The 21,058-nt window shown below is 34.2% G+C and overlaps 1 protein-coding gene across 2 annotated transcripts; it reads right to left on the bottom strand.

Moving 5' to 3' along the window:
* On the bottom strand, nt 1–9,426 carry LOC115974285 (methyltransferase-like protein 2). 2 transcript variants are annotated; one of them, XM_031094558.1, is made up of 9 exons: nt 9,048–9,426; nt 8,227–8,458; nt 6,656–6,795; nt 6,285–6,318; nt 5,721–5,796; nt 3,439–3,616; nt 2,171–2,260; nt 1,964–2,063; nt 1–763 (listed from the first exon to the last, which is right to left on the bottom strand). In XM_031094558.1, the coding sequence occupies exons 1-9, from the start codon at nt 9,318–9,320 to the stop codon at nt 648–650; spliced, it is 1,239 nt and encodes a 412-aa protein (XP_030950418.1). In that variant the 5' UTR covers nt 9,321–9,426; the 3' UTR covers nt 1–647. The 2 variants fall into 2 exon arrangements, with proteins under 2 accessions (XP_030950418.1, XP_030950417.1); XM_031094557.1 differs by having other exon boundaries at nt 1–787; nt 9,048–9,424.
* Between the last annotated feature and the right edge of the window lie 11,632 nt (nt 9,427–21,058).

The raw sequence follows: 21,058 nt of genomic DNA, 5'->3' as shown, positions 1-21,058 counted from the left end.
TAAGACAATAGTGCGATCTTCAATTCTTCATGCCAGCAATATCATTACAATCCAATTTGCAACCCAAAAATAAAAAATAAAAACATTACTATTATTCTCAAGTACAATTGTCTTAACTTCGAGGTAAAACGTAAGCCCTGGGGCAAGGACCTCATCGACAAAATCAAAAGTTGCTGTTTGGAAAAAGCAGTCCTCAAACAATCTATAATTACAAATTAACCACCTATTAAATAAAAACGAATGAATGAACAAAATTGAGAGCAATTTATGACAATCATCCTCCTTCATGCAAAAATGCTAACTTCAATGCCTCCACATAACAAAGGAAAATACAATCTACTCGCACAGTATATGAATATTCTCCTCCTACTCACTCACTAGATCTACTACATCCTCATAGTCTTGAAACATGGGCATCCTGGACCTCGATCAAGGCAGAGGCACGCATACAGATTCCAAGTACTGGCAGTGGTTGGAGCTTCATGGACACATTATTTCAAGCGGAACTCTTACCCATCGAGCTCATTTAATCACAATAACAAATCAGCAAGAACAGGATTTGCATCTTTCAAAATGAAATTAAATAAGGAACTATTGAACTATGTTTGAGGTCCCCATAAGTTATGTTTGCCCAGGTACACCACTCATCAATCCCTAATAAAATATCTCAACTCCTGAAAATGAAGCGGTTCATTCCCCCAAGAAGTCCATCCAGAAATCATTTCTCTAGCAAATAGTTCTATACATCGAGCCGGCTTGAACCCTGGAACATAATCCATCAGCAACCCTAAACAAAATCAACAAGCAGATGTAATTCAATGGTTACATAGATTCTGTTAAGCTAGTTAAAACAATGGCCAAAAAGTAGTTTTCAATTAAAGAACAAGCTCATGTTGTTCTAAAAGAAACAGAATATTCAACTATATCCTGAGCTGGATATAGCCACAGACTAAAAATGATCAAAACAATAACAAAATAATTTAACTAGAGATTTTATAAATTAGGAAAATGAGTAAATTTTGAATATATATGGGACAAAGTTTATATACAACCCAGTTTGGAGGAAAAAACTCCAAACTGGGTTAGGTGGCAAAATGAAAAATTGACAAGTGCATTTGGTCATGTGAGAAGCACATGACCAATAAATTGAATTATCAGACACGAACAAAGCTTCACCTTCTCCTCCTACCCTTTTCTCTCTCTGCCCTTGCAACCCCTAACCCACTTCTCTCTCCACTGGTGCCTTACAAACCCAACCCATATTCTCCTCAGCCCCTAAAATCCACCTTTTGCAAATACACATTTCATAACTGTTCACTCTTTCTAATCCTTACCATGGCTCAGTCAAATCCCCAAAACAAGAGCCCCAGAATCAAAGAAACATGCCAAGAGAGAGAAATTTAAGGTAGGGAGAGATATGGGAGATTTGAGGGTCAGGCTTCAGAGAGAGGATGGGGGTTTTAGGCTATGTCAGGCCGAGTTGAGACAATAGTGGAGTGGCACCCTCCGCTTTAGATCAAAGAAAGAGAGTTGGTCTGTGAGAGGAGCTTGAGACTCGTTCATGGTAGTTCAGCTTTAGAAAGAGAGAGGGATTGATCTTAGGAGCCACCGTCGGTGGTAGCAGTGGCAGTGGCGAGCGGCATGCAACGGAAGTGAAGGAGTGAGCTCAATATAATTGGCCATGGAGGCCCGATTTGGGAGTTTGGGAGAGAGGAGATAGAACGGATAGAGAGAGATATATATATGTTCCAGAATGAGGGGGTGGCTGACTACGTAGGTAAGACTTGTTTGGGTCTAATAAACACACTCAATTGGCCATTTGCTTCTCACATGACCAAAGACACTTGTCATAACCCAGTTTGGAGGAATTCTTCCAAAGTTCGTTGTATATAAACTTCGTCCATATATGTATGATATGCTGCTGGTTTAACATTATAAACTCATTATGTCAAGACAAAAGTACCTCCAACTGGGGGCTTCCTTGAGTAATCTCCAGGGATGCTAATAATTATCTGATTATCTTGTACAGGCTTAGATTTTGACTGGCAATTAGAATCCATGGCCTGCAAAGGATCAAAAGCACAAGTGGCAAACATATAAAAGAATCAACAACAAAGACTCAGAAGGTATCAACAATTAAAATGGGACTAGCTGCATAATATAGGCTCACCTTCCTATGGCATTGGCCCAATAAAAGGCATTCGTATGGTCTATGATGAAAGAGGTCTAAATCATTAATCATCGAGCCATCTGCTTTTACCTACAAGACTCAAGCTAAATCACAATTTGGCACAATATGTCATATATTCATGTTAGTTATCTCCCCTGGAATATGTGTAGGTGTGTGTGTATTTTGCCAGGCAGTACAGAATGCAGACCCAATTTGTCCCAGTGACAGCAGTAAAAGATGACTTTTCAGCTTGTTCTCAAACTATAAGTTTTAATTTAAATACTTCTGAGCTGTTTTGACCTTTTCCAAAACTTCATTTACATGCATATCTGTGTATGTGCCACAAAGAGAGAGAGAGAGCACTAATTCATGAAGCAATAGATACTCTGAATTTCAGAGACAATGAAATTTTGGAGTTCCCGAACTCCAAGAACTAAATAACAGTTAAAAGAGACTAACAAAGCTCCAAATATTAAATTTAAGCATTGTTGAGGAATCCTTTTAACCCATTATTTTTTGAAAGGGAGAAGTATAATCAATGCTAACAACAAAGGAGACATTCTGTGAAGCTTTTGTTCAGCAAATCATGATTCTTCTATCACAAATATAAAATCTCAGAAACAAAGAACCAATATGGCAACCCAATGAACTTGCTAAATTGCTCTTCAAAGGTTTAAATAATTATGAGAAGTTTCAACCTTTCTCAAAACTTGGCTTACAAGGTTTACACCTAATCCACGACAGCATGCAGGTGTACATGCCCATGCGTATGTGTGCACGTGTTGGACTTTGTACGTGCATGCATGTGTGTGTGAGAGAGAGAGAGATTCATATTGTTTCATAAAGCAATTGAAGGACAAGGACTGGCATAGAATGAAATACTAGTTACAAAAACAAATATGATCTTCTCCCTTTGTTTTATTTTTTTTCTGAATATGGTTGTTATTAATAGTCATTTATTATGATTATGCATATCTATGGAACTAATTATTTTACCATTTAAAGAAAATATGACGTGGAAAGATTTGAAAATATGTGGAAAGATTCTAATGAGGTCGTAAAAATAGGGGGTTTTATAGATTGGAGCTCCCAAACTCCAAGAACTAACTAATAGTTCACTCCAAAATTCAATGTAAGCACTTTCTCAACAAATAAAATAAAATCAATGTAAGCATTGTTGATGGTCCTCTTAACCCATAACTATTGGAGAAGGGAAAAGTAAGGTAAAGGCTAACTGCTTGATGTATATAAAGAGAGAGAGAGAGCACCTTCAACCAATAAAAACTGGCCACATATCTGACTCCCCAAGCAGGAAAGAGCTCTTTCTCAACAAAACCACGTAATTTCTCTCTATTGGTCACCCACAAGGCTACAAGTGCTCCATCTGTGTGAGTAAGTTGCTTGATAGGAAGCGATAAGAAATAATGGTTGGGCAAAGTTGGGTACCTATTATGATGATTGAACCAAAAAACAAACATAATTGTTGAGAATAATATCCCTTATAATACTGTTCAACTTAGACTTCAGTCACAAAAAATAGTAATTCCAATCTTGTAGCTCATAAAATGTATTTAAAACATTAGGGTTGTGAACGAACCAAATTATACATAAACAACTCAAACTCAGGTCAGAAAAAAGCTTATTTATGTTCTTTTTATTTATTTATTATATTAAAAATCGATAGTTACAATAGGGAGGATGATAGATTTGAACCCTAGACATCTCCATTGGTACCAACAGGACTTGCCATTTGAGCGACAAGGCTCTTTACTATTTATGTTCATTTATAAACAAGCCATGCTCAATCTTTATTTTGAGGCTTGTTTCGTAAACTATGAAGCACGGGTGCGTTTCGGGACTCGGGTGCGGGTGCGGGTGCGGGTGCGGGACTCGACAATTTTTGAAAAAGGTGGGTGCGGGTGCGGCAGGACTCGGCGATTAAAAAGTTATTAAAAATATTTTTACAATATATGTTTAATATATTGCTAAGTATACTTTTTCACATTATATAAACAAATACCAAATTTAAGAGCAATAGTAGATAATAATTAATAAGGGAGATGAGGGCCGGAGTGAGAGAGGCAGTTTGGGAGTTTTGGATGAAGTGTGAGGGTTTCAGAGGGTTTGGGTATTTAGGTTAAGTCAAACGGTGCGTTTTGCACTTTTTTTTTTTTTTTTGAATTTCGGCCTGACTCGGCCGTTTCGGCCGATACGGCCGATACGGACTGAGTCGGCCCGATTTTGGCCGCGTCGGCCCGCGTCGGCCTGATTCGGGAGCAGCCACGTGGCACGACGCGGCACGGACGCGCGGTCTGCGGCGTCCCTCCCTCGTCGCCACGTCGGACGCGGGTGCGCTGGGCTGGATGCCGCGTCCGTGCATCCTAGTTCGTAAACAAGCTGAGCTCAAGCAAATTATTTTGTTCATGAATATAGAGCTCAACAAACCAAAACTTAGGTTAGATATAGCCTCATTAAGGTTTGCCATAGGATGTCGCTTGAAAACCCCACAAAAATCCATTTATGTGAAGGATTTTGGGCCAACCCTGTAAACATAATTCCTTAAACCTCTTAGTCCTCCCAACATTTTTTAAAATAAATGAACAACGAAAAATTGTTTAGCTAACCAAAAAAGCAAGTCTTAGCTGTCAACAACTTAAAGACCATAGTCAACAAAGTTGCCATTAGCAATTAAAAAAAAAAAAAAAAAGATGAACAAAGAGGACCCACAATGATAAAGGTTTCTGTATAGTTATCACTCAAGACTCTTTCTCCATCACCCATGGCCAGATTATCAATAAAAATGAAGACAACCCACACCTAGTTCTGTCGAAACCATTTCAGTATATGGATTTGTCAAAATAAGTTAATAAAGACATTTTTTAGCATCTATAATTGCTCTTTTCTGAGAAGAGACAAGATGGAAAATTTCATCATTCACCTTCAACGTTCATATCTTTGCTGTTCTCAACATATCTATGCTGTGGTCATCTCTTTGGCTGATTATAGCAAGCCAAGCCATATGAGACTAAACAAGATAGTGAAGCTTGACTAGGGTTTTCAGCAATACTCAGTTCAGCTTGATTACTGCCCTATTTAGCACAGATCTATAATTGCTATCAATGTGAAATTCCTCACAAGCCATATGAGACTCTAACACGAAAGGATTAGAGAAAACAACAATTTTCAATCAGTCATCAACCACTACATTTTGATTCATGTACTGATAAAACAAATCTAATAGTATTAAGAATTTTTATCTGCTTGATAAAAATCTGCTTGATCTGTCAATCAAACAACTTTCTGGATAAAGAAAAAGAAGAAAGAAACAACTTATATTCTCAGTAGGGTAGTTTCCCTTCAAAATAATGCAATTGACAAAATTAACCTTCTCTGAAGTATATGGAGTGCCTTGTTTTTGAAGGAACAGTTTTTATGATATATGTTCCAGATACAAGAGTGCATTTGCTGGAGAATCATTAAAGAATTATCAACAGCTTGAATATTTTCTAAAGCTAGAGAGCATGTATATTAAGCAAAGAATGTTTGATACCTTGACTTCTGATGGGCACTTCCATTTTCCCATGGTGGATCAATCACAATAAGATTGAAGCCACAACCAGAGTCAGCTGCATAAAAGATTAAACATCATATAACAAGTAGAACTAACAAGAATTTTCTGACTTAATCAGTACTTTGCCAAAAATTAATAGACTCTAAATGAAATTGCCAACTTATATGATAAGGTACAGTGATAAGTTGGCATTAAACCAAACCAATTGGGTCAATAAAAACAGTGGTTCATGAAAGGTGCACATGTGTGCATTATAAAGTATAAACAAGTTGAGGATCATTCCCACTAGCCAATAATTTCCACATCACAACTTGCAATTTAAATGACCATGAAAAGCTTGTGATTTAATTAAACACAGAGAGGACTACAATTAGAAGGAAACGTAAATGGATGATATTTACCAACTAGGCTGATTTTCCTTCAGCAATTATCTTGGGGTTCTTAGCTACAGACCTAGGCTGCTTACCTTTTTTAGAAGTAAAACTACAATGCTAACTTTAAGGTAGACTCAACAAATAATTAACTTCTTTATGCAAACATTACCAGGAATCAGGTTGTGAATCTGCCCGAGATCAGACTTCCACATGACAACAAAAAACAAAACATATAAAGATGTGTAAGACACACTTGAACTGAATGTAAGTATTTGAGCACACATGGCAACCCTACTGGGATACTGTACATATGACATTTAAAAAGCATATGATTCAACTAAAGATCAAATTGAAACAATTTTGAAAAGTGCATCCTAATGGTTCAAATGAAAACAGGGTCAAACATTGGAAGGGGGGGGGGGAGGGGGGGGTGTATATATATATTCATCTTTTCTCAGGAACTAAAAGCAGAAAATGTGAACTTAGACACTTCAAGGGAGTTTTCCTTCATGATAAAAAAGGAGTAACAAGTCAACATACCATGTAGAATGAGCTCTCTCGAGGTATTACATATTGACTGCTAAGAAATTCAGCCTCGATATCATCACCCGTCTCATTGAGAACTAAGTTATCAAAGATAGGAAGCACTCCTTGTTCACTGTATTGCATGATTGGGGAACCTGAAAATCAAGGATTGAACATAAGTTGGCAGAACTTGGGGACACAATGTCACATGGAAACTAGAACACAAAATTCAAAAATATAGTCTGTCAAGTGTCAAACCCACCTTTTACAAGCCACTAATTGAACAAAACAAAGATAATTAAATCAATTCTAATGGTTACTAACAATTAGGACATTATGAAATCAAAACTTCTGCAGATATCTGAGAATCAACTGCAAGAAATCTGTCTTAATCGCTTATCCCACAGTGAAAATCAAGACAAACAACTGGAACTAAATACCTGAACCATGTGTTTATATGAAAAATTTGCTAATCACACTAAAATTCACAAATGATGGGATTCACATTCCCTTCATTTGAAATCCCAGCAATAACTAATTTCATTGTTTCAATATAAAATTCATACCCAAAAGAAGTCTCAATCATCTGCACCAACAAAAATTTCACTGACCACTACTATATAAAATTGATAAGATATAAAGGAGTTTGTCGCAATCAATGATAAGAAGCTCAACTCTACAAAGCTTGTTTTCTTGAATGTTTAGAAAGAGAAAGTTGGGACCCAGATAGAGAGTGTTATGGCCACCTCAGCCACCTATTGTGTTGGAAAGAGCAAATAATGGCAGCACACACAGGAAGACAGATGGTTTTACTTCGGAGGGAAACCAATGCCTCCAAAGCAAGCTTTTAGGCATGTTTTGAAACAATATTTCTCACCTATTCATATTATTTTGTAACCAATATAAATAACCTTAACTTGATCAAATAATCCCATCTAAGCTAATCCTAGCTGACGCGGTTAAGTATAAATATTTATATAAATCTTTATTTAGTAACTTGATAGAAATCACAATTAAGAATACAAAGTTGGTATTAAAGTCTGGGCATGGACCAACAAGTGGAGCAATATGAGTAAATAGTTCCTCCATCATCTCTAGTCAGTATTCAGTAGCATGAAATAATTCATGGAGAGATTTCAACAAGCTTATGTCTCCGTCACATAGACAAGGAGAGAACTTGCAAGCTCATGCAAGGGCACCCAGAAATATTTCTAAGACATCGAGGGAAGACACTAAAACTGTGGCTACCAATAGTGGCCAAAGCTCTTACAAATTTATTCTGTTGCGCTTTTAGGCGGAAATTGGAAATGAAGCCTCAAAAATATAAAGTAAGAAACTTCCACCCAATAACAACAACTTACTATAAAATATAAAATTTCACAATGTGCCCAAGTTCTGCCCAAATATTCCTTACCCAAACACACAATAAGTAAATATATCACATTGTTTCCGGTTTTTGCTAAAAATCAATATGCTGAAATCTCTTTTAGTCAATAGGAAACCTTGGTGAATTCATATAAATAATTCAAACCTCATTTCCCTACATATTTCATAGTTATAGGAACATTCTTGATAATGAAACTGACCTCCATCAGCATTTGACTTCTCACATTGATTGAAATTAAGAGTTATCTCATATAGAGGGGCTTGCCACACCCGTCCCAATTCAACAAAAGATTGTTCTAGAACACCAGGCGAAACTGAGTCCCCGCATCCTCTCGAGGAATCAAAATCACTCCGCAGATTGCTCATTACCTCCAATAGATCAGTTTCTCTCATCAAACATTCATGTGCCTTCAGTAACAAAGGCCTTACTTCCTGCAACACAAGCACAACCAACCTCACAACCCTCAATCATTTCCAGAACCGTCTACAACAAAACGAATAAACCCTGCACCTAACCCTAATTTCCTCCTCTTCAAACAATACGTTTCAAATACAAAATTGTTCTCAACTAATTCCAAGTTTTACAGTGTCTAGCAGCATCAAAAAATCCTAATAAAACTTAATGTAGTTTATTTTCAGCTTTTATTTTCCGGAAACAATAAAACTTAGGTACAGTTTTTTAGGTACCGAACACAAGGTTCCCTCAATTAGATTCAAACACAATTATGTTGTTAAATTTAATTGGGAAACCTAATGTACCGCACCTAACGAAATGTACCTAAGTTTTGCCCTTCTGGAATACAATTTAACAATCTCAATCTCACAGTTGCTCTCTCATGTTTTGAAAAATACAATAAATATTACTAATTTTCTGTGCATGCCAAACACCGGAAAACGTTTTCCAGCTCACACAAGAAAATAAAACAATTTTCCAGGAAATGCTTTTCTTGTAAAATGACTCAACTGCTTAAATTTCCTACAATTTTCTCGGAAACCAAAAAAGGTGACGTTTGGTAAGTACCTGGTGTCGTTGATCGGCGATTTTTTCGCGTTCATTGAGAGCGTGAGGCTTCTTCTTCTTCTCTTTACGCTTTCGCTTTCTCGAATTGGATGAAACCTTGGATTCTTGACCCGCGGGTTTGGATTCGAAGAAGCGAGAATAGTACTCAGAAGGAGAAACCCTAAACCGGGTGTATGAACGGTTCATGGCTCGAACCGGATCGATGAAAACCGCGTTCGAGTTTTCGAACCGGTAGATACCGGAATCAAAGAACGTTGATAGCTTATCGGTCATTTTCGGGTCTTCCGTCAACTCCGACTAGGGTTTTGCATTTGCATCCTTCGTAGGCTGTTGTCATAGACTCATAGACATACTTGGGCCCATGGACCGTGCAATACACACAAATATTTAATATGATAGTTATTATTTTTGTATATAGAATTATATAAATTCTAACAATTATCATAAAAGTGAACGTAATTGATGTCATATAATAACATAATAAGTAAATTAAAATTTCTTAAAATTCAAAAAAAAAAAAAGATTTCTTAAATTTTTGTTGTTGTTGTTATGTGTTTAAAATTTGGCCAAAGCAAAAGCAATTCATTTAGCAGAGCAATACTATTTATTGACTAAACTATACTCTCTTACAAATTTGAAGAGTATGGCATTCAGGAGATAGCATTGAGGACAAGTATCCTTTTCATTTCATTGTTTTTTTTGTTTTTGTTTTTTGGGGTATGTACAACAGAAATAACGGCTCTAATTCTTTAAATTAAAAAGAAAAGAAAATAAAAACTTTAATTCTTGAACACTGTCACAGTTTGGAATATTTGAGTGGTTTATTATTATTATTATTATTATTATATTTTATAGATAAAATAGAATTCCAATCTATGACATACGCCTTCCTCTTGAATCTTGGTCATTACCAACCATACTCCACAAGCATTTATACTTGTGGAATGACCACCGCACTAGTGGTGCGCAGTGGTAATTTAGGACATTTGAGTATTAACTCAATTAATAAAAAAAATTGTAATCAAATAAAAGATATGATATTGAATTTCACCTATTGCGACAATAAAAAAACAATATTCCTAAAATATTATATGTTCAATTCTATGAAATCTAAAATAAATAAATAACACTTTTTCTTTTGGGTGGATGTACCCCTCTAGAGGGTTGAGACAAGGAGACCCCATATCCCCTTATATCTTCATACTTTGTATGGAATTCCTAAGCTCCCTCATAAATAAGAAATGTGAAGAGGGTAAGTGGGTAAAAGTGAAGGCTTCACGTGGTGGTCCCAGATTTTCTCATTCTTTTTTTGCCAATGATTTGCTTCTTTATGCCAAAGTTGACCGGGCCAATTGTGAGGCAATAGTTGATGTGTTGGAGGAATTTTGTGAGCTCACGGGGCAGAAGATTAGCAAGGTTAAGTCTAAAGTGTTTTTCTCCCTAAATACTCCTAAAGAAACAAAGGAAGAATTAGTGCAACTTCTGGGGATTAATAAAACTTCTAATCTAGGTAGGTATCTCGGCTTCCCTATTTTGCATAAAGGGAGACGCCGAAATGACTTCCAATTTGTAGTGGAAAGAATTCAAGCAAAATTGGTGGGATGGAAAACCAAATATCTCTCTCCTGCATGCCGACTTGTGCTTATTAAGGCAGCGATGACTGCCATTCCAGAATATACCATGCAATGTTATATAATATCAGTTAGAATCTGTGATGAAGTTGACAAGCTTGTGAGGAATTTTTTATGGGGGTCGACGGTGGAAAGGAAGAAGATGCATATGGTTGGATGGAGTCAAGTTACGATGCCTCAAGATCTTGGGGGATTGGGTATTTTCCAAATGAAAGCAAGGAATGCTGCACTATTGGCAAAACTATGCCAGAAAATTGCTTCAAGCCAAAATTACCCTTAAGCACAAATGCTAATAAGTAGATATTTGACTGCCACTAGACTTAGTGAAGGAGGTAGAAAACTCCCCACTTCAAAAATCTGGGTTGCTTGTAAGGAAGGAGGAATTATATTCAATAAAGGTTTGAAGGGTAATAGGAAATGGAGAAGAGGTGGGCTTATGGGATGATTTTTGGCTCCCTTCAGGTCCCTTAAGGAAGCAGATTGAGGAACCTCTTGCTGAAGGGGAAAATAATATGTCAATTAAGATGTTCTTATCTAACCCCAATGGGATATCCTTCAATTTTCTAGAAACTATTATGAATGACATACAAGGTATTCTGTTAACTTTGTGTACTGATTTGAAAGACAAGCTTATTTGGGCATATTCTAAGGATGGTTCTTTCTCCCTAAAGTCTGCATATCTCCTTGCAAAAGGTTTAAATCCTTTGAACCTTGCTTCTCATCCTTGTAGGTGGGTCTGGGATGCTTACACTACTCCAAGGATTAAATTTTTTTTGTGGCTAGTATCTCGGAATAGTATTCCTACTCGTGTAGTGCTTGGTTCAAGGGGTTTCAACCTATGATTGACTTGCGAAGTGTGTGGAAACTTTGATGAATCTATTATCCATGCCTTGCGTGATTGTCCTGGGGCTAAAAGTGTGTGAACCGAGTTGGGCATCTCGAGTACAAGTCAAGAGTTCTATGATCTTCCCTTATCGGAATGGTTGAAAAGCAACTGCAGCTTGGCTCAGTTTTATTCTCAGCCTTTGTATTCCCTAGAAAATGCTATTCCCTCAGGCTTTTTGGCTTATATGGCTCCAACGAAATAAGATGATATTCTGTGATGGAAGCTTTGATCCAAAGGTTGTTGGCCACTGCATTAAAAAAGGTGCTGAATTCTTTGCCTTTGTTCTTGAAAACCCAAAAAAAACAAGAAAAGTGTTGGCTCGGGTGTCCTGGACTAAACCCTAAGAAGGATGGGTGAAGTTGAACTCGGATGGATCGGTGGTGGGAAACTCGAAGAAGGCTAGTGGAGGAGTTGTGCTCAGGTGCAGTAATGGGAATTCGGTTACGGGTTGCTTAAGGAAACTAGGGAACACGTCTTGTATTCTGGTTGAGTTGTGGGTGCTCAAAGATGGGCTTCTCTAGGCAAAATAGCTTAATTTAGAGAATATTTGTGTGGATATGGATGCTGAATTCCTTGTTTATTTGCTTTCTAATACTACTGTGGTCAACCTTAGTCTTGAACCTTTATTATCCAATTGTAGGAACCTGATGAAGGCATTCCTTAACTGTACTGTGGCGCATGTTTTTCGGGAGGCAAATAGGTGTGCTGATAGATTAGCTAGGTTGGGGGCATCTTCATTCAGACCACCTTATTTTGTATAACCCAACCACCTGTGGTGGAAGACCTCCTGGCTAGTGATAAAGTTGGTCATTTTTGTAATAGACTTGTGGTGCCTTAGTTTTATAATACTTGCATGGTTAACCAAAAAAAAAGAAAAAAGAAAAAAAGAAAACACATACTACTTGAATTCTATCACGATGGATTTGGACTGCTTTGAGGCAATATACATTTTAATAGGTTCCTTCTTTTCACTATTCATGATATTTATAAAGCTGTAATATAATATACCAACCGGATATAATAAACTATATACATGGAGCTATGCCTGTGTTTAGTGTGTGGCACATGCCTAATTAATTGCTTTACTTTCGTAAATAGTCAAAGAATAATGTGTGTTCACACTGGTACATTCTTCTCTGCATTATAGTTGATGTGATGTTATAAAACCAGGTTATCATTGAAAATACTCAAGTAGTCCTAAGTGTACGAGTCGGTTTGGAGGATAAGCACAAACATGATGAAGCATAAATCTTGTGTGAATTTTGAATCGTCATAGTGTAATTGTTAATGATGAAGCATTAGTCTTTGTTTGGTAAAAGATTTCTAGTAATATTGTTTAAATTTTGTAAAAATATGTAAAAATAAAAAAGTGTATTAAAATAAGTGTTGAGGTATTTAAACAACAGTTTTCGTTGTTTAAACACCGTTACCAATTGGGACCTTAATCTTCCCGATTTAGACATATTTCAAACGACAAATGATGAAGCATAAATCTTGTGCATATTTTGCAATGAGATTAAAATAGCCAAGATCACACTGTAAATAAAATAATATAGGATAAAATAGTTCTAATTGGCAATTGATTTAATTGATAAAGTTTATTATAATCGAATAAGTGATCTAAATTCGCATCTTGCTTACACCAAAGAATGAAATTCATCAATGTCTTGATCTAATAGTAAAAATCAATAATAAAAAAGCTAATGCCTAAAGTTTCAATCTTTATCATATCTATGCAAATTGTACATTGTTTTCAATTATTTCAAAAACAAGTTTAAAACATATTAACTAGTGAGGGTGATTCTGACTAGTTATTTGTCACTTTCATATTTGTCCAACGTTTTTTTTTTTCACCAATCACAATCAACCATATAGAGAGTTGTTACAAAAGTTATCACATCAGCTTTTTACTTAAAATTTAATATATCCTACCACACTTAATAACACCAGCTTATATATTAGCCTTTTACTTGAAACTTGAAATATGGTGTTTATTAAGATGTTATCATGTGTGATCATATGCATCTACATTTTAGTATGACAATGTGACATGTCCTTATTAAAGATTGTGAACCAAAGGATTTACACCAAGTCCTTGTAAAATTTAATCTCTTTATGTTTGGATTGGTTAATTAAAGATGTCATAGAAATCATACTTGGGGAAAGATGAATGAATAATAAAGATTTGATTTTGACATATGAAATGTGGGATTGTTGACGTTTGGATTGGGTCAAAGTATTGAGGGAATGAAATTAGAAATTAGTTCTTATGTTGTTGTTGCATGAAATACACAGCATGGGTAGCTGAGAGCTTATGCTATTGTTGCATGAAATTTATGCAGTTAAGTTAATGAGGGAAAGTTCCTTAATAGTGAACTTTCTTTGTAAATTAACTTATACTGATATCAATAAGGTTTCGACCTTTATTCCCCACACCCACCCTCCCCCCTCCCAAAAAAAAAAAAAAAAGTTCTTATCAAATTCATTCCTGTATAATTATAATCTAAATAGTTCTCATCAAACTAGAATTTATTCTTATCAACTTAGTTATGATCTGTGCACCTTAAGAATTATTTCATACATATGTCTTACTTGTATAGTTCTTATCAAACGATCCAACACCATGTTTATAGTACTGGAGTTTTTGTTTACTTGGTAAATATCGTTTCTTTTTCAAATAAAATATATTAAAAAAATTGACAAATAGAACTCTTAACAAATTCATTTTGAGTATTTTGTTAGGGATAACAATGGATGCCTCAATGAAAGTACTTGTTCCTCTTAATATTAAGTCCATAGAATTTATGCCATTAAATTAAAGAGATGGAGGTCAAATGAGGTTGCATTTTATTTTTATAATGAGTACAGAAGGAAGACATGTTTTGATGCTAGAAATTAAAGAGTACGCAAACAAATGTAAAAAGACCAGAATAGTTACTTAAAGAGATTTTTGTGCACCAAGGAGGGAATTTGAGACATAGACAAGCGATATCATACCAGAAATAAAACTCATGCATAAACAAGACGTGGTTGTGAAGTGCATTTGGCATGGTCACAGCCCAAGGCCTCGTCCTAAGCTCCCACTACCACACGATGGATCATACAATATATGTCCTATTTAGAGGTAGAGTTTTAAGGGATTTGAAAATTCTTATGGCTAATCAATATAACAAGTGTCACAAGATCCAAGATGTGCGTCAAACACAACACGCAAGTTTCTTCTTGATGTAGCCTCTGCGTTATATATGATGTTTCTTGTTTTGAATTCTAAAATATTATATGTTCAATTCTATGAAATCTAAAATAAATAAATAACACTTTTTTTTGGTGGATGAAAACACATACTACTTGAATTCTATCACGATGGATTTGGACTGCTTTGAGGAAATATATATTTTCATAGGTTCCCTCCTTTCACTATTCATGATATTTATAAAGCTGTAATATAATATGCCAACCGGATATATATATAATAAACTATATACATGGAGCCATGCCTGTGTTTAGTGTGTGGCACATGCCTAATTAATTTCTTTACTTTCGTAAATAGTCAAAGAATAATGTGTGTTCTCACTGATATATTCTTCTCTGCATTATAGTTGATGTGATGTTATAAAATCAGGTTATCATTGAAAATAGTCGAGTAGTCCTAAGTGTACGAGTTGGTTTGGAGGATAAGCATAAACATGATGAAGCATAAATCTTGTGCAAAATTTGAAACGTGATAGTGTGATTGTCAATGATGAAGCATTAGGCTAGTTTGGTAAGGAATTTTTAGTAATGTTATCTAAATTTTATAAAAATATATGTAAATAAAAAAGTGTATTAAAATACGTGTTGAGGTATTTAAACAATAATTTTCATTGTTTAAACACTATTATTAAATAAGACCTTAATGTTCTCAATTTAGACATATTTCAAAAGACACGTGATGAAGCATAAATCTTGTGCATATTTTACAATGAGATTAAAATAGCTCAAATACCATTATAGATTAGTACTACTATCATTTCTTTTTAACACAAAAGATGAAATTACACATTTTTCCAAATTTAAAATACAAATCTCAAATAAACCTTAACTTAAAAGTTACAATGAAATTAGTGGGATTTGGGACTAGAAATTTAGAACCAACCATTCCTTTAATGCATTTCGTTTTCTAAATGTTCTTCTAAATAAGAAGCAAAGAAATTATGTTAATTCATAGGTTGGACAATTATATTTCAATATAGGGTCATGTTAACGAGTGCCTTTAGAATATTGGATTCTTAACCAGTGTCCTATATGAGAAATGAAAAAAATTGTCAAAACATTATTATTTTTTTTTTCCATAAAAACTTTCTTTAACTGAATTCTTAACCAGTATCCTGAGATCACTCATTAGCATTTTCCTTCAATATATTATTTATTGGAATTTTCTTTAGTTAGAAAAATTATTTGATAATTTTTTTTTGACACTGACCCGCCTAAAAATCGTTTACGTCATTACGTGTAACCCAATTTCCCAGAGAGCAACTTTATCATTAGTGTAATAGTGTCTCAAGTTCCAAATTTTGGCAGGGCAGTGTCGAGGCATATTCTCATTATTCCACTCTTTTTTTTTTTTCTTCTTCTTTTTTTTTTCCTTTTTTTTCGATGAAAAGCTAATAAAATTATTCCATTCTAGAAGTTCCTTCTGGATAAGCCCTACATAATGTACGTCGGGTCCTTGTGTCAGTACTCATTGACAAAGTCAGTTCCCACCTCTATCAATGGTCCCAATTGCTTTGACGGTGTGACTGTGATCAGATGAACTTTTTTCTTTTCTTTTTTTTTGAAAAGGGGATGAAATTGAGGTTCAAGAGGCACCATTTATATTCATAAAAAACAAAAACAAAAAAAAACAAAAAAGATGCACCATTTATATAAAATTCAATTGTTTTTTTTTTAATCTATCTATTCATAAAGCACGATTATAAGCAACGGTTCCAGTTTATTACAAATTTTTAATTAATTGACCAATCATAACAATCTAATATAAGACCCTTTCTTTCTCCAAAAAAAAAATAATAATAATAATAATATAAGACCCTTTAGTTGGGGTCCACTAAAATTCGACCACAACTATATGACCTTGTTCCACACGTCTCCAATAACATATGGTATCATATGAGTGACAACATTCAAAGTGTCTCACTTCTTCTTTTTTTAACTTTTAATTGCTTAACTATATTATTTAATTAATAATATTTTTATAACTAGCCAATTAGGAATTGGATATCACTTTGTGGTAGATATAAGGGCAACGTTTATGGGTAGACTTGTCGGAATAATACTGGTTGCTTTTGCTTGCTTGCGAAGTACTACTATAGTAGTACTGCATTCTCTCCACCTGAAAAAATGTCATGGTATTGCCGACATTTGCGGAACAATTAATAATTAGCATAGAGTCTATTTACTATTTAGTATTTATCCGCTTGTTGACGTGTTGGACTGTTGGTATGAAGTTTTTGTGTCCAATTACACCTTAAGTCTAAAAGTATGTTGTGAATTTGAGTATTGACAAGTTTTGTTATAGTGCACGTACTTCCACGCCATACATGACAAGGTTAATGAATTGAAAACAGTCATCACATTTGTGACTGTGAGTTTCTTTTTTATTCATTTAGCAAATAATAATAATAATAAATAAATAAATAAATAAGAGACTATTTGGCATCTTAGGAATCAAGTTTTGCATAATTATGGTGGTTGAACATGAAATCTGACTTCTACAATGCATAAAACAAAGTTAATGAATTTATGCCTTGGCTAAGAGAAGGATAAAGATAGAAAAAATGACATAACTTACAATATTTGAAATCCATCTATTATAGTCATTACCATAACATAATTTATAATAGTTGAAATCCATACATCATAGTCATTACCATAACATAACTTATAATATTTTATTTCCATCTATTATCACAGTCATTATCATGTCACTTTGTATTGTAATGTCATATATAACAAAATATGTTACATCATTAGTATTTTTTTTCAACCCAATATCCTTACTTTCTTAACTAATTATTAAGTAAGTATTCTTAAAAAAAAAAAAGGTAAGTATTTTCTTTCTTTTCTCAATAACTAAATCTGCAAGCTTCTTGACTTATATAACTTCTATATCTTTCTTTCTTATAGAATCGACAATAAAAGTTCATAAAAAAAAGAAAAAGAAAAAAAAGAATCGACAATAAAAATGTGATCAAATCACATTTATGATACATCTCCTTTTATGGCTATAAAGTCACTTCGCACTTAGTGTTGTGAATAAATATATTGAGTAACAATGAACTTCAATATGATGTTTAACTTTTAACATTGAGGTGATCATGTCATGTCATGATATATTACGATGTTTAGACGTACGAGCTTAGCGTATCAAATAATTTGGCCTGGCTGCACATCAATCTTGTGGAATATATATCATATCATATATGGACAATTTTGTTTTTGTTTTTTTAGTTAGATAGTGGGAGAGGGAAATGTGAAATATATTTTTTTTTAAGGGAAACTTAATAGGAAATTCACTTTGACCAATAAGAGTATTAAAGAAAAAAAAAACAAAAAAACTAAATTCATGTGAACCCTATTGTAGAATATAGACAAAAAACCAACCATAATGTGACACGTCATCATCTAGAAGGTTTCCTAAATCTCCCATGCGCGATACGATTGGAAAGTGGGTCAAATACTCCAAGCTAATAAATTAATATGTATTTTTTTTTTTTTTTTTGAGAAAAAAATTTATAACAAAGAATGCATGAGCTCAGCGAATTGCTAAAAGACCACGTAATCAAGGGTCTTAATGTGGGTGGCCAAGTGACAGTCCCAACTTTAATTGTGTGCCAGGTTAAAAATTAACCGTGGTTAAGAGTCACCCACACGGCCACACCATTACTAACTAGTATTAAGTGTCAAATTTAGCCACTTTTAATAGTAGTATTAAGTATAAAATTTTCAACTATATGTAGTATATATAATATATATAGTTACTACCAACCCTATCCCCTCACATTTTGGGTCGGTGGCCAATGACACAGCTAAGTCGACAATCAAGTTTTAATTGTGTGCTGTGTTAAAAGTTAATCATGGTTAAGAGCACGTAGCCACACCACTACTTAAGTGCCCTCCAATTTTGCTTGTTCATTAAGGAATATAAGTTATGATTACTCTCTCAGCAATCTCTCTGATCTCTAGCCATCTCTAAGGTTAGATTTCACTAACCAGCTGGGCATTAATTTTGGTTAGTTTTACGATCTTACATTCTAATCTTTCATTAACTTCTTGATATAAATCGAGCTACGATTTCGTTATTATTGATTCGTTGCCTTTTCCTTTTTGGGGTATGAAAAGAAATAGGAATATGACTTCTTCTTTTTGTGGTTTATTTAAAATCATGGAAAAGAAAAGCACAACTCTTTTGGATCTATAACAGTGAAAGATTTTGGAATCTTAGTTTTAGTCAATACCTTTTTTTTTTTTTTTTGTCTCCCACTTAAGAACCAAACTCTATATTTGATTATAATATTCAACTCAGATATTGTTTGTTAGAATTAATGTTCATGAACAGCAATACTTGAATAATGGAACATTAATTGGTTCAAGCACAATATTTATTGAGCAAAGTAGTGTTCATATTCGAGTCACAGGGACATCTAGTTAAGATAGTGATTATTTTCTGAACATTAATTATGTTTCTTTTTCAAGCATTAATTATTCATATTATTTATTGATTTATTTTCTTAGACCATGTGTTGTGACCTTTGTGGGAAAACTTGAATGACAACATGCATGCCCTTTAAAAATGTTTTAATTGAGATTGGATTAGTGTTTATCTTATCATCAACATATCTTTGCCTATTACATATGAATGAAATGGTCTTCCAAAGCATAGATCATGCTGTTAGTTGGCAGCTAATAATGGTCTGGGTGATTAAAACTTGGAGCTTGATTTTTAGGGCACACATTAAGCTTTCTATTTTTGGAAACATTTTCTCGGGAATTGAAAAAGTTGTCATTACTTTTTCAATTCTCGAGAAAATTTTTTCCAAGAATGGAAATTAATGTGTGCCCTAAGGGCACACATTAGTAAAATTCAATTATTATATACCATGTGTTTGTCAACTTTGTCTTTATGAAGTTGAGGATTACATGCATGTACTGAAACTGACATGATTTTTAGATTTTCTTTGCCCCAGTTTGACAACCCTTTCTTTTTCAAGATGCGCATCTAAAGCTTCATTTTTGGTAACTTGAGAATATATATCAGAATATAGTTTTTCAAAGTCATATATATATATATATATATATATAGTTACAAGTTAGGAAAAAATGGAGTTTTAAGTAAGTCTTATGATTTGTTACTTCTCCTCCTATAATTTTGTTTCTTATAAATCGGTGATAAACATACAGCTCACTCAAAAAAACAAAAATGTCACACACAACCATGTCTCTTTTTATATTTGTCTTTAGTTTTTAAATAATTAAGATAAAATCTGGATATAGGATTCATTATTTTAGATGTAATACATTAAGTTCTTTAATTAAATATAACCATTAATTGTACTAAAGTTTACACATATCAACTTGCAAACACGCATAAAACATTTGAAATCATGAGTTAAAAATGCAAGTCGGTGTATGCATTAACTTTTATTGTATTAAAAATATTCTTTAGACACTTTTTTCTTTAACATTGAGGCTATGCCTTAATCATAATAATATTTTTGGTCCGTGCTTAGGTTATGTATGGCTAGCTAATGCAAAAAACTATTCAAATATTTTCAATTGCTACATAGTACATATCATGAGTGACATGTTATTTCATGTTTCCAAATATTTGGCCACTTATTATGTCCAATTTAATATGCCATGCACGCATTAATCTATCAGATGACATGTACCATGTTGAGGCGCAGTGATTACTTTGTCAGCAATCGAATCTCCGAACTAGTTGTAACTGTAAATTGCAACAAAATCATTGCCACATTTCGATGTCTGAACACGTATATGCTATGTTAAACTGACAATCCTGTCACTAGAATATCGACAAAGACCAACCACAATTTGACACATGACCCACATGTATTTTCCCATGCACAAAACAAATTAACTTTCCGTTAATTATGGGATAGCGTGCACAACAAGTAGTTTGCCGCGTAAAATATTGTGGTGGGGTCCACAAAACTTTTCCAAAATATCAAAATCTAAATAATCCAAGCACAAAATGAATCTCCACGTAATCAAAATTACTGGTGGTAATTAAATTTTTAATTGCGGCGGCTGGTTTTATAATTACCTTAATTTACTTAATCTCTGCTTTTAATTATGGTCAATCTCAAGTCAATCTCACTAGAGTGGAGCTTTGCCTATAAAATAACAAGAGCCTTACTTGTATCCATTTTTTGCTTTGGGGATTATTGGTGTAGTAATTATTTGGTGTTCACTCTCTCTCTCTGTGACCAATC

The sequence above is a fragment of the Quercus lobata genome, chromosome 2 (assembly GCF_001633185.2).
Source record: "Quercus lobata isolate SW786 chromosome 2, ValleyOak3.0 Primary Assembly, whole genome shotgun sequence".
Lineage (NCBI taxonomy): Eukaryota > Viridiplantae > Streptophyta > Magnoliopsida > Fagales > Fagaceae > Quercus > Quercus lobata.
Note: the sequence above shows the minus strand (reverse complement) of the source record. Positions and strands in the feature narration are given on the sequence as shown.